This window comes from Ranitomeya imitator, chromosome 5 (assembly GCF_032444005.1).
Source record: "Ranitomeya imitator isolate aRanImi1 chromosome 5, aRanImi1.pri, whole genome shotgun sequence".
Taxonomy (NCBI): domain Eukaryota; kingdom Metazoa; phylum Chordata; class Amphibia; order Anura; family Dendrobatidae; genus Ranitomeya; species Ranitomeya imitator.
The window spans coordinates 72,722,677-72,736,965 of record NC_091286.1 but is presented as its reverse complement, the minus strand read 5'-3'; the positions used below and the strand labels follow the sequence as shown (position 1 = coordinate 72,736,965).

General features: G+C 44.8%; 1 protein-coding gene across 1 annotated transcript in view; it reads left to right on the top strand.

The window, feature by feature from the left end:
• ANKEF1 (ankyrin repeat and EF-hand domain containing 1) overlaps nt 1-14,289 on the top strand; it is a 90,506-nt gene that overhangs the window by 34,042 nt on the left and 42,175 nt on the right. The window contains exons 3-5 of the mRNA XM_069768794.1: nt 2,325-2,524; nt 2,863-3,012; nt 6,352-6,475. Coding sequence (XP_069624895.1) covers nt 2,325-2,524; nt 2,863-3,012; nt 6,352-6,475 — 474 coding nt within the window. The remainder of the gene's footprint in view (nt 1-2,324; nt 2,525-2,862; nt 3,013-6,351; nt 6,476-14,289) is intronic.

Below are 14,289 nucleotides of genomic sequence, written 5' to 3'. Positions count from 1 at the left end.
TTGTGGCCTTGCTAAATACTTTTGCATAGGACAAGGCCGCGCCCATGTCTCTGCGCCGCCATGGGTGCATTCTGCGATGATTCACAAGTCTGCCCCAAGACCGGACATCCCCTTTAAAGAAGACCAATAAGTCCTGAGGAGACAGATGGATTTACGCAAGTCTACATCTACAGAAGATCTGTGGTTAGTTTTGCAAGATGTTTAGAACAACCTCACTGCTGAGTTCCTTCAAATAAAAACCTGTGCCCCAAGTCTACCCCAAGACCAGACATCCCCCTTAAAGAAGACCAATGAGTCCTGAGGAGACAGATGGATTTACGCAAATCTATGCAGCACCCCAGGTGACCGATTGCTGCAGTGATGTTGCTTTCCCTTCAGGGAGAGTAATATCATGCTCAGAGGCAATGGAGTTCTCTTCACCAGGTAAGGCACCCACACACGACACATTCCAAATCCAGGCCAGGAGGCGGAGCTCAGGACCCGCATTCAGGGGAGCTTCCCTACGCTATAGGTATCCTGACCTGGAGGAGGAGCTAGTTAGTTGTTCAGAGACACTGAAGGAGAAGGAAGTCTGGAACTGAGTGCAGACAGAGAGGCCGAGCAGCAACGAGAGAGCTGCCGCCTCTGGAAGGAGTGAGAGATAACCTGAAGAGTTGTATGTGGTGGAGTTACAGAGGGAAAGAGCAAAGGAGAGAACAAGGGCTCAGAGGGGAACAGCAGAAGGACACCCTCAGAGCCAGAGCGCAGCAGCTGGGTACCGGGAGTCCGAGGCTTTTGTGGGACTCTAGGACACAGAGCAGAACCGGAGGGCTAAGAACTTTATGTTATTGGCCCACACCACACCTAAGATGCAGCAGCACCTGAAGAGCCTGGGGCATGATAGAGTACCTGTAAAACGGCTCAAGCTGCCCGTCATGCAGGTGCCTGTCTCAGGACAGGGGGAATAGAAGACTCTGCAGAAATCTTCAGGCAGCAGTGACTTCATTTACAGCAAGTGCTAGTTGGAAAGGCTCATGGACCTCAACTGGGAAGGAGATTCTCCCATTGCCTCTGAGCTGGCCGGACCACCATCACCCGTGCCTGGTAGCCTGGACTGTGGCCTGCGAACTACAGTAAACCAGGTAAAGACTTACAACTTGTGTCCTTTACTCATTTTACCGGCCTATACCATCATCGCCATACACTTCAGGACCTCTGGGGACCCCGCTTCACCTGTGGGAAGCGTTACCATCATTGCTGCGACAACATCTCCCAGAGGACCCCTTTAACGCAGCGTCGGTCCCACTATTGACTGAACACCACAGGTGGCATCACAACAGACTTATTCACAATTTCCCTTTAAAGACCTTTCCCCTTTTATTGGATGCCCAGGGCCACGGACCGGGTCGCAGCCACTGTGACATCCCCTTTAAGACCGGTACCGAGTACCCCACGGCCCTGGCCGGGCGCTCCATCTACATCTACAGAAGATCTGTGGTTAGTTTTACAAGATGTTTAGAACAAACTCACTGCTGAGTTCCTTCAAATAATAACCTGTGTGCAATTGTAACTACATGAATTGAAGAAACTGTTTTGAAGGCAAAGGGCGGTCACACCAAATATTGATTTAACTTACATTTCTCTTTTGTTCATTCACTTTAATTTTGTTAATTGATAAAAATAAACTATTAAAACTTCTATTTTTTTTCAAGAATATTCACTTTTGAGACTTTTTCACAGTACTGTATGTGCATTCGTTCTGCTAAATACAACTATGCAGCTCTGCTACATGCACATACACAAACATACAGCTCTGCCATATCAACAAACACAGCTCTGCTACATAAAAACACACAGGTCTCCTGCATCATCACTTACATGGATCTGCTACATTAACACTTGCACACACATATACACATACACACTATGTATGCGCTACCACATTTTGAAGTTCCTCCCAGGTATGTGACTGATCACACGACCTGAAAGGACCTTCAGCTAGTCAAGACCAGCAACAGGAGAGTAGTTTTAGTTATGTGCAGGTCCTGGTAGCCTCTATTGCCCTAGACTGGTCAGATTGATGAGTGTCGGACAAGAGGAGAAGGAGCTGCACTGATGCACAGTTCTCTCAGTGATTGGGAAGGACACTGTGTCGGCGTTCTCCTTGGCCATAGGAAGCTGCCTCCAGACTATAATATGCACACACTTTTTAGCAAGATTTTTTCTTGCTAAAAAGTGTGTCTTATAGTCCTAAAAATAGGTAATTGTCTTACGTCCATATTGCTGAAAATGTAGCACGAATCATGTGTTCTATTATAATAATGATTATTTTCCTCCATCCACAGGTGTTCTGTTTTACTGTATTTCACCGAGTAAGAGACATTTCCGTTGCTTTCAGTTGGTGTTAGCCTCCGGAGCTGATGTCAATAACACATCAGCAGAAGGAATACCGGTGCTACTTGCTGCATGTGAAAAGGCTCGAGATTGTAAGGAAATGTGTCTAAGACTGCTGGAGAAAGAAGCAAATCCCAATGCATTTAATCCAGTAAGAATTTCCATGGAGTTTTCTAGGATTATTTTTTGGTAACCTCAATCCTCCAATATGTGTTCAGTGGGAAACCCGGTAGCCAAAACATTTGGTGCAGTACTGTCATTTGTAGTTATGATCACAGCGGAAAATCTGTAAATGGGCCAATGCCTAGTCCCACAGTTCAACCCATTCAAGGGAAAGGAGCAGAGTACAGGATAAACCCCTGCGGACACAGACTTATGTGATTTATGTAATAGAAGTTTAAAAAATCCACACCTTAGTGATCCTGACCATTTTAGGTGATGGAGTCTTTTTAATATGGCATAAAATTAATGTTATATTGTTCCATTTAGAAAACCGGTCGCACTGCTTTGATGGAAGCATCAAGAGAAGGAGCTCTGGAGGTTGTTCGCAGCATATTACAGAAAGGAGGGGATGTGAATGCTATTGATAACCAGCGGTATCATGCCGTTCATTTTGCTGCTAAAGGTGGATTTTTTGAGGTATTGTGCACTTATACTTACTTGTGCCTTTTGGTCTTCTCCCCATGAAATACAAAAAATCTAATTATTTTATTAAATTATTTTCCATTTCGGTAATCAGTATAACTGTGCACTCCTCTTTTGTGTAATGTAATAAAGTTTGCATGTGCGTGGTAAGCCACATGATGCACATAATCAATAAATCATACAATGTTAGAGTTTTAAGGGACCTCCAGGGTCATCGTGTCCAACCCCCTGCTCAATGCAGGATTCGCTAAACCAGATGTCTGTTTAGCCTCTGTTTGAAGACTTCCATTGAAAGAGAACTCACCACCGCTGGTGGCAGCATTTTCTATTCATTGATCACCCTCACTGTCAAAAAAATTTTTCTGATATTTAATCTGTATCTTCTCTCTTTCAGTTTCATTCCATTGTTTCTCATGTTTCCATGCGCAAATGAGACATTTCTTCAGATATTCGTAGACAACTATTAAGTCTCTTTTTTGAAAGTTATACGGTACATTCCCAGATCCTTTAGGCATTGCTCCTAGGACATAGTTTGCAGTCCGCTCACCATCCTGATAGCTTTTCTCTGAACTTGATCCAGTTTTCCTGTCTTTTTTTAAAACGTTGTGCCTAGAATCTAGGCTGTATGCTTCTCTTAATACATCCCAAAGCTGTGTTTGCCTTTTTTTGCTGCTGCATCACACTGTTGTTTTATGTGCAGTCTGTGATCTATTAGTATACCCATGTGGTGTTGCTTAGTTCTTTTCCTCCCATTCTTGCTCAGATGTAGAATCTTGCATTTCTTCCTGTTAAATACCATTCTATTAGTTGCTGCCCATTATTCAAGCTCATCTAGATCCTTCTGAAAACGTTCTCTGTCTTCTCTAGTGTTAGCTATCCCTCCTAGTTTTGCATCATCTGCAAATTTGATTAGTTTACCTTCAGTTCCCTTATCTAGATAATTTATAAAAATGTTGAACAACACTGGGGCCAGTACAGAGCCTAGTGGTACTCCACTTGAACCACTCTTACAATTGGATGTGAAACCATTTATTACCACTCTGAGTACGATCACAGAGCCAGTTATGCATCCATATAACCATAGTCTTGGCAATCCTATACTTGGTCATCTTTTTTTAAATAAATAAGGAGATCTTTTATGTCTACCGCAGTTCCTTGATCAACACAGTTAGTGATTCCATCATAGAAGTAAATAAGATTAGTCTGGTATGACTTGTTTGTTTGCTACAAACACATGCTGGCTCTGTTTAAGTACTGTATTCTTACCCAAGTACTTACATACATGCTGTTTAGTAATTTGTTCAAAGATCTTTCCTGGTATAGAAGTAAGGCCCACTGGCCTGTAATTTTTTAGCCCCATCTTCATTCTTTTTTTGAAAATAGTGACAACATTTGCCTTTCTTCAATCTTATAGTACTTTTGTACACCAGGAATTTTCAAAGATTCTGTCTGCTGGTTCTACAGTTTTCTCTGCTATCTCTTTCAGTACCGTATCATGTAATTCATCTGGACCATGAGATTAAAATTAATTTATATTAGCTAAGTGTTCCCTCACCATCTCTCTGTTTATAGATAGGGTGGATTATTTTATTCCTTCGATAGCACAGTGAAGATCAGTTGAAGTTACATCTGCTTTCTTAGAGAACACAGATGCAAACTACGAATGTAAAAGTTCGGCCTTCTCAACATCATTTTTGACTTCACCCTTTTTATCCTGTAAAAATCCTATAGCATCTTTTTACTTTTTTTTTTGCTTTTGACATACCCACAAAATCCCTTTTTATTGCTTTTGGTCTCCCTAGTAAGCTTCACTTCATTACTGGCTTTATCTCTTCTAATGCTTGCCCTGCAGAGAGCATTATATTCTTCTTTAGATATACCCCCTCTTTCCATTTGATATACATTTATTTTTTCCTTTTAGCAAGTGTTTAAGTTCTGTGTTCATCCATCCTGGTGTCTTTAAATGCTTCCAGTTCTTTCTTATTTTCAGGATTGTTACTGATTGTGCAGTGAGAATTTAATTTAGCAAAAATCTCCCATCCTTTTCGGACATTTTTGTCTTTTAGAACATACAGCCATTGGACTTCAGCAAGGCAGATTTTAATGGACTGAGTCCTTGTATGTCTTCCTCCTCTTGTAATCCAAAATTTGAGGATAGCATGATCGCTGCCTTCCAAATTCCCAGCCACCTTTACATGCCCCACCATTTCTCCCCTGTTGATAAGAATTAGGTCCAAGATGGCAGATCCTCTTGTTCTATCTGCTAATTTTTGAAAGATAAAGTTGTCAGTGAGAGAAGATAAGAATTGTCTGGACCCAATACTTTTGCCTGAGATAGATTCCCAACAAATATCTGGATAGTTAAAGGGAGCCATATATTTCTTTCACACATGATAATTACTGTATGTACCATATTTTTCAAACCATAAGACGCGCCCCAAATTTTCAGAAGGAAAATAGGGAAAAAAATGTGTCAAATGGGGGTCCGTCTTACAGTCCGAATTCAGCTTACCGGGGAGGGGTATCGGCACAGGTGGAGAATTGGTCACAGAAGTTGTTCGGTGGTCCAGGCTGATGCGGTGGCCTCCGGGAAATCTCATCCCAGACTGGTGCGGTGGTGCTGCTGTGTAGTGTGGCGGGGCTCCGCCTGCATTTTGCAACAGGTTCTCTATGGGGCTGCAGCGCTCTGTGGGGCTGTGGTGCTGTGGAGCTGCGGTGGCCTGTGGGGCGGCGGTGGTGGTGCTCTGTGGGATGGGACGGCAGTGGCGGTGCTCTGTGGGATGGGGGTGGCAGTAGTGGTGGTTGGTGGGGCTCCGCGGCATTTCGTGTATGCCCAGAGGCCCGCGCAGATCCATTCCTGCAATGCGGTGGCCTCCGGGAAAATGGCCGCCAGGGGCTTCACATGCTCAGATTCAGATCTCGGCAACGAGATCTCATCGCGAGAGCTCAGGAGACGCGATCTCGGCGCCGAGATCTGAATCTGAGCATTGGCCGCCCCCAGTGGCCATTTTCCCAGAGGCCATCGCATCGCAGGAATGGATCTGCTCGGGCCTCCGGGCATTCACGAAATGCCGGCAGAGCCCCGCCGCCCCACAAGACACCGCCACCCCCGTCCCACAGAGCACCGCCACCGCCGCCCAACAGACCACCGCTGCAACAGAGAGCTACAGCAGCCTGGGAAGGGAGGCTGCAGTGTTGGACCAGGACCACCATCATTGTATTTGTAAGTATATTCCGGGAAAAAAGTGCGTCTTAATAAATATGCTATCTTTGGGTGATGGAGGCTCCACACATCTCGTCATGATAATGAAATGAGTTCATCTACTTTTGTAGATTTTGAAGGTGCTGTCCGCATACAAAGGAGACATGGGAATTATTGCAATGGACGGGAACACAGCCCTCCACCATGCAGCCACTGGTGGTTTTGCTGATTGCTGCAAGTTCCTTGGACAAAGAGGTAATAGGAAGCTCTGAACATGATCAGGATTTAATGATTTTTTTCTGGTAATTGTATTAATTACATATGATCAAAAAAATTCACAGGACCATAGTTTAGTAGCCATGTCAGTAGAACATGGTGCTGACCACTGCCCTGTGAGCAGACACCTACCGTCTGGAAGCACCAGTGCATATTTTGATTAGTAGGCCTGGCATGATGTTATATGTGCTTCGCAATACAACAATGACATCGCACTGGGCCTACAATTTAGAGGCACTGCGGGGATTCCACCAAGGTAGTGGTCACAAAGCTCTGGTCAGTGGCCAAAACTACCGATGTGGCTTATGGACCAGGGCCTTGTAAATCTATTTGCTTATTTCAACTTTTAATGTAAGAAATAAAGGTCTTTTATGTCATGTTAATGCATAGGTGCTTGTGCCTCACTTACCTTGGGTAGAAATCAAGCTGCATTATTGGAAGATGACAAGGCATAGTAGGCAGTGTGATGATGATCTAGGCAATGCTCTGCTGGAAATCTTTGGGCCGTGGTCTCTGACATCAGGATAATGTATCTGCCACAGTGCCAAAATTATTTCGGAATGGTTTGAGGAACATGAATTCAAGGTGGTGTCATTTCTCCAAATTCTCAAATCTTAGTCCAATCATAGATAGGATATGCTGAAAAAACAAGTCCCAGCCATGAAGGCCACAACTTACAGCACTTAAGGGATCTTCTGCATATTAATAAGTCAATGTACAAACATTAATACATTTATCAATAAATACACATACACCGAACAGACTTGCTTATCACACTTTTATATTTGCCTTGGTATGTTGTGGGCGAAGTGTTCCTTTGACCATTTTTAGTGCCTGTGGGTAATGCCAAGCATATGACAGCTGCTGCATCATAGAACAGAAAGAACAAGTCTTGCAGCCCAAGCTGCAGTGCCATAGAGCAAGTGTGCTAACATCAAATGACTTATTTGTGATATGTGTGTCTATGATCTTGCAGAAATATAGTGAATGGGTTAACAAATCCTATCTTAAAGCTATCATAGCTGTGTAAGAGATCATGATAGAACCTAAATTGATAGTTTAAATGATTCGATTTTCTATAGAATTGCTATCATAAATCCCACATATAATATTTAATACCCAATTTACTGAAGTGCAGGGCTCGGAAAAGAGAATTAAATGACTGGTATGTCTTATACACACGTGGGTGCGACTGCAAGGGGTTAATCTATCTGCACCCAAGTAATCCTGCAATCACCTTCCACTCAGGCTGCAATTTGAGCTGGATACACAACACGCTGCCAATCATTCAACAAAGAGGCAGAGTGATGAGTTACCAAAATCCACACCACTCAACAGTCAAATGGCCACACACTCTCAGAAAGGCTGTGGATTCTTTAGAGCATTGAAGGTCTAAACGTTTTAAAGTTTTACACTTTAAAACAAAAAGAACAGTGCTTGCAAGAAAAACGTGCATAAAAAAAGACAAATTAATGCAAAATACAAATAGACAAAACAGTCATAAAATAAAAAGGAGAGAATACCTAAAGGTTTCAATCTATTGATGTTCTTCTGTACCTCTAAGGATAGGAGAATGAAGGAACACATTCAGACTTGGCCTACCCCAAGTACATGAACCCCTATCAATTGTTCAAATCATCTTTTATATCTTCAGTCCTCGGCTCTGATATCCAGGACTCATTGTGTTAGGCTCATCTGGTATGGTGGATCCTCAAAGCCCAAGGTCTCAATGGGCACACAGGCATTAATGCAGCAGGCAGGTGAGGCCCATGGGAAACAGGTAGCAAAGATACGGGTGACCATGGGCTGATAGGAGACCAATAAGCAGGAATCAGAGGTTGTGGAGACTGCAGCCAGACAGGTGACCAGGAACAGGTAGCAGAAGTCTTGGAGACCGCAGACAGGTAGCAGAGATCCTGGAGACTGTAGACAGACAGGAGATCAAGAATAGGTAGCAGAGTTCATTGAGATCGTAGACAGGTAGGAGAGGTCATGGAGACCACAGACAGGTAATGGAGGTCCACGAGACCGCAGATGGACAGGAGACCCTGAACAGGTAACAGAGGTTAACGAGACTGCAAGTCGAAATAAAGACACGGAAAAGATAGGAGAGATTCTGGAGGCTGCAGGCACACAGGCCTCTGAAACACTTAGAAATCTTAATACAAGAAACAGGTGTGTGTCTTAGTAGGCCTTATAGAGGGCCAGGTAGATGAACACCCCTGGGAGAATGGAGAAAAGCCCAAAGCCCAGACAGGTTGCATAACACTAGGCAAATTTTAGGTTGGGCGGATTGATTCTCTAGATTCCTGTCTTTCGGCCAGGTCAGTGCTCTGTGACCACTGCCTGTTATATCCGTATGGTCCAAATTTTATGGTCTTTTGTGGAAAATTACCATATTGTTACCTGGCTTAAATCCTTATTACATTTTCTACAACACACTACATTTTGATTTTCTTTGACTGTAAATTCAGTATGTATGCTTATATTCAGTGCATGTGATGGAAGAGTACGTGTAGTCTCAGTTTTGCATCAGTTTGAAAATGAAATATATTTGAAATTGAAAATATAGAATGAGACTTCACTTTTGATGAACTGAACGTTAATACTCAGAATTGTAATTAATAAAATGTTATTATCTAAAATATTAATTTCCGCAACGTATCGGAAAACTCTTTCATCTAATGTATTCTATACATAATATATAGGGAAACATTCATGGTATATGTACAAGATGATTAAACCAGATTGTAGCTGATAAGTAGCATACTAAAACATTCCGTATACATTATTCATATATCAGTAATTTATGTCTAATAGGCCTCCTTCACACGTTCGTGTTTAAACACGTGAAAAACTGGTAGCGGTGTCATTGGTGTTTTCCATCACTGTGTCATCCATGTGTCCAGTTTTACAATTAGTGTGTCATCGGTGTATTACCGGTATGGATAAAGAAATAAATAAAAGACAAGTCTTCTCTTATACATTGCAATGTTAAACACGGACAGCACATGGACAGCGTACAATAGACTTGTAATAGCACTAGTCTTTCATGCTGCCGGAAAAAAACGGACATGTGCCTAACAGCATAGTTTATAATGGGTACGTGTTATCCGTAATAAAAAAGGATCAGCGGGTTTAGCAGACAGTCTAATGTGTATACAGTCCTTAATGGTATGGGAACATAACGTTTCTGCCACAGATTTGTGGCTCTGTCGGGGCTTTCAGTTTTTACATTTGCTCTGACAAAATGATAGCTGGGTAGTGACTAAATTGCCATTTCCAACAAAGACTGTTTTTCTTTTAGAAACTTTTGACAGGTCTTCCACTTTGGTCAGGTTCACATCACATTCAGGCCACACATTTCTGGCTGCGTCAGGGCATCCATCTGAGGCCCTGTAACATGGGATTTAAACGGAACCCACAACGAAACCGAAATAGTAATCATAATAGAAATAGTAATTAATAAAAGATTATATTTTTAACTATCATAAAGTACGGTACATATTTTTTGGTGATTTGTTTAATGTCTGGATGTTCTACATGCTACGCTGTGAATAATATGTAGCCAATATACTAACATATACGGTACATACAAGGATCATGCTGACGCATTGTGTATGTAGATGTCATTATACTAAATGGCTCCATTGTGAGTTTACCCCAAATCCTGTGTTTCAGAGCTTCAGACAGCATCCCTGAAAGAATGAAAACTTGGCACTCAACGAAAGTGTGGGCAGGAATTTAATGTGGTCCAAACTTAGTACAACAATGCAAATGTTTCCGTCGAAATACAACCTTCATCAGTGTACTAAAATGAAAGGAGATACAGTATGACAGTAACTAGAAATAAATTGTATACATCCAAAAATTATATCATTAAGAGCAAAAGAGCGGGAGGATAATATGCAAAATACAAGCGGTGTCGCAGCACCTCCATAGTACATGTTGAGTGTGAAAAATATATGATATCATCATCCAATTAAAACAAATGGATATATTCCATCCTAAAGGGGTGAGAGAAAAGGGTAGAGGAGCAGGATTTTTTTGAACCATACATACTGTTAGGGTTGGCGGAACACACCAAATATATTATTTATTAAATGGAATTGGTGCGTTCGCAACCCGGGATCCACCGTGCAGGAAAGTACCTGCTGCTAAATAATGGCGGCTCTATATGGCGGTATATACCAACTCTGTTAGCTTCACAGAGTAACTGCGAGAGGAAAGCTCTGTGCCCTGTTAGACTTTCACAGAGGCACAGGCCAACTACCCAGATGTGAGCAGTGAGTGGTCATGCATGCATACAAAACTCCTCGCTGGAGATGCCAGCATTCTAGGGGCTTATTTCAGCCGGGTCCCTGAACACATTCAAACACATGACCACATTGGCGCAAAGCATATGACATAAGACGATACTAGCGCATGGTCGTGCGGCCATGCGAGCCTTAAATAGCTGCAGCACATATAGGACCTGTGAAAGAAGGACCAATGGAATTGCTGCAGCACCTGAGCACGTGACCCCAGACCTCCACTGAGAGATCCTGCCCTGGGCATGCTCAGTGTGCAAAGCAGAACTAGTCCTAGTACCTGCAGGACCTTCCATGAGAAGGACCAATGGGAGTCGCTGCAGTACCTGAGCATGTGACCCTAGACCTCCATTGAGAGATCTTGCCCTGGGCATGCTCAGTGTGTGTAAATAAGGACTTAGTCCCAGAGAAGCCTGCTCGCCGCAGATCAGCGCAGGGTACCATAGGAGAGCCAGAAAAGGCAGTAGTAACCCTATGCACAGAATCAGCCTCAGCGAGACGCTGGGAGCGACGTCTCCGCTGAGCAGACCCCACTGCGGCCGATGCAGAATGGGAGACCGCAGCAGACACGGATCGAGATTCCCCCTGTGCAGCAGAGGAAACTCGACTCCTAAATTACCCCCCCTCCTAGGGCCCCTGTTGTGAATTCTGTTGTCAAGCTCCCTCCTGTGGTCATGAATGGTACTTCGGCTGGTTCTGTCCATGGGCTTCCTCTGGTGGTTGTGAGTGGAGCTGCTGCTTCTGAGTTTCCTTCCACAGGTGACGAGGTTAATTCGTTAGCTGGCTGCTCTATTTAACTCCACTTAGATCATTGCTCCATGCCACCTGTCAATGTTCCAGTATTGGTCTTGTTCTCTCCTGGATCGTTCTTGTGACCTGTCTTCCCAGCAGAAGCTAAGTTCCTGCTTGCTTTTCTCTGGTTTGCTATTTTTCTGTCCAGCTTGCTATTTTGATTTTGTCTTGCTTGCTGGAAGCTCTGGGACGCAGAGGGAGCGCCTCCGCACCGTGAGTCGGTGCGGAGGGTCTTTTTGCGCCCTTTGCGTGGTCTTTTTGTAGTTTTTTGTGCTGACCGCAAAGTTACCTTTCCTATCCTCTGTCTGTTCAGTAAGTCGGGCCTCACTTTGCTAAATCTATTTCATCTCTGTGTTTGTAATTTTCATCTTTACTCACAGTCATTATATGTGGGGGGCTGCCTTTTCCTTTGGGGAATTTCTCTGAGGCAAGGTAGGCTTTATTTTTCTATCTCTAGGGCTAGCTAGTTTCTTAGGCTGTGTCGAGTTGCATAGGGAGCGTTAGGAGCAATCCACGGCTATTTCTAGTGTGTGTGATAGGATTAGGGATTGCGGTCAGCAGAGTTCCCACGTCTCAGAGCTTGTCCTATATTATTAGTAACTATCAGGTCATTTCGTGTGCTCTTAACCACCAGGTCCATTATTGTCCTTACCACCAGGTCATAACAGGCCCCCCCCTCCTTGAGCCTCACTACGCTCAAAAGCTGCAATAAGCAGCGGAGCCCGAATGTGCTCCACAGGCTCCCAGGTTCTATCCTCTGGGCCGTGACCCTTCCAGTCAACCAGATAAAATTTCTTGCCACGTACCACCTTGCACCCCACAATAGCATTCACCTCAAACTCATCCGTGGATGAACCCGATGTCCCAGCAGATGACTCAGAAAACCGGGACAAATGAACGGGCTTTAAGAGGGAAACGTAAAAAGTATCGGTGATACCAAGGCGTGGAGGAATAGCCAAACGGTAGACCACAGGGTTGACCTGTTCCAGAACCTTGAACGGGCCAATGTAGCGAGGAGCAAACTTAGTGGACTCAACTCGCAGCCTGATGTTACGGGCGGAGAGCCACACTAAGTCGCCAGGAGCAAAGATCGGAGCGGGGCGCCGGTGTGTATCAGCCGAAACCCTCATTCTCTCCTTGGAGGCCCGGGTGGCATCCTGTGTGCGGTCCCAGATGTCACGTGCCTCCACCGCCCAGTCTGCCACCCTAGAATCGGTGGATGACACGGGCATGGGCACAGGGACACGCGGATGCTGGCCGTAATTAAGGAGAAAAGGAGTCTGACCAGTGGAATCGGCTACGGCGTTGTTCAAGGCAAGTTCCGCCCAAGGTAGCAAAGATGCCCAGTCATCCTGCCTAGCAGAGACGAAATGTCGCAAATATGTCACCAGAGTCTGGTTGGTTCTCTCCACCAACCCATTCGTCTCGGGATGGTATGCAGAGGAGAGGTTCAACTCTATGCTGAGTAAACGGCAGAGCTCTCTCCAAAACCGAGACGCGAACTCCGGACCCCGATCGCTGACAATCTTATCAGGCATACCATGTAATCGGAAAATGTGCTTAATGAACAACACCGCCAAGGCCCGTGCAGAAGGTAACCGAGGAAGCGGCACCAAATGCACCATCTTAGAGAAATGGTCGGTGACAACCCAAATAACGGAGCAGCCACGCGACTTGGGTAAGCCCACCACAAAGTCCATCCCGACCATCTCCCAGGGCCTATCTGCCACCGGTAGATGGTAAAGCAACCCAGCAGGCCGTTGCCGAGGAGACCGATTCTGAGCGTAAGAAACGCACGCCAGAATATAGTCCCTGACATCTCGGGCCATATGCGGCCACCAGTATGTTCTCGCCAAAAGCTCAGATGTCCTCTTGGTCCCAAAATGCCCACCCACTCTGGAGGAGTGAGCCCAAGAGAGAACCTCCGGTCACAAGTTAGCTGGCACGAAAGTCTTGCCCAGAGGCACAGACTCTAGCGAAACCAGAGCTACAGTTCTCTGGCTCTCAGAAGGGACAATAAGCCGAGGCTCCTCCTCCTCAGATGACACTACGGAGCGGGAGAGAGCGTCGGCACGAACGTTCTTCTCCCCGGAGAGAAAATGGAGAGTAAAATGGAACCGGGAGAAGAACAGGGACCATCTAGCCTGGCGAGAATTCAGCCGCTGGGCCGTCTGTATATACACCAAGTTCTTGTGGTCAGTGAAGACTTGGAAGGGAAAGCGAGCTCCCTCCAAGAGGTGTCTCCACTCTGAAAAAGCCAACTTCATGGCTAGCAACTCCCTGTCCCCGATGGAATAATTCCTCTCCGCTGGTGTGAAGGTCTTGGAGAAGAAGAAGCAAGGATGCTTCCGACCTTGAGCATCCTTTTGGAAAAGGACTGCTCCAGCACCAACGGATGAGGCATCCACCTCCAAGATAAATGGTTTATCTACATCGGGGCGATGTAGGATAGGAGCGCTAGCGAAGTGTGACTTAATCGAGAGAAAGGCTTTGGAGACCTCCTCTGACCACAAGTTGGGATTTGCTCCCTTCTTGGTAAGGGCAACCAAGGGAGCTACCAAAGTTGAGAAGTGTGGAATGAACTGGCGATAATAATTAATGAACCCCATAAAGCGCTGCACCGCTTTAAGAGAATGGGGTTCCTGCCAGTCCATTACAGCCTGTAGCTTGGCAGGATCCATAGCCAAACCC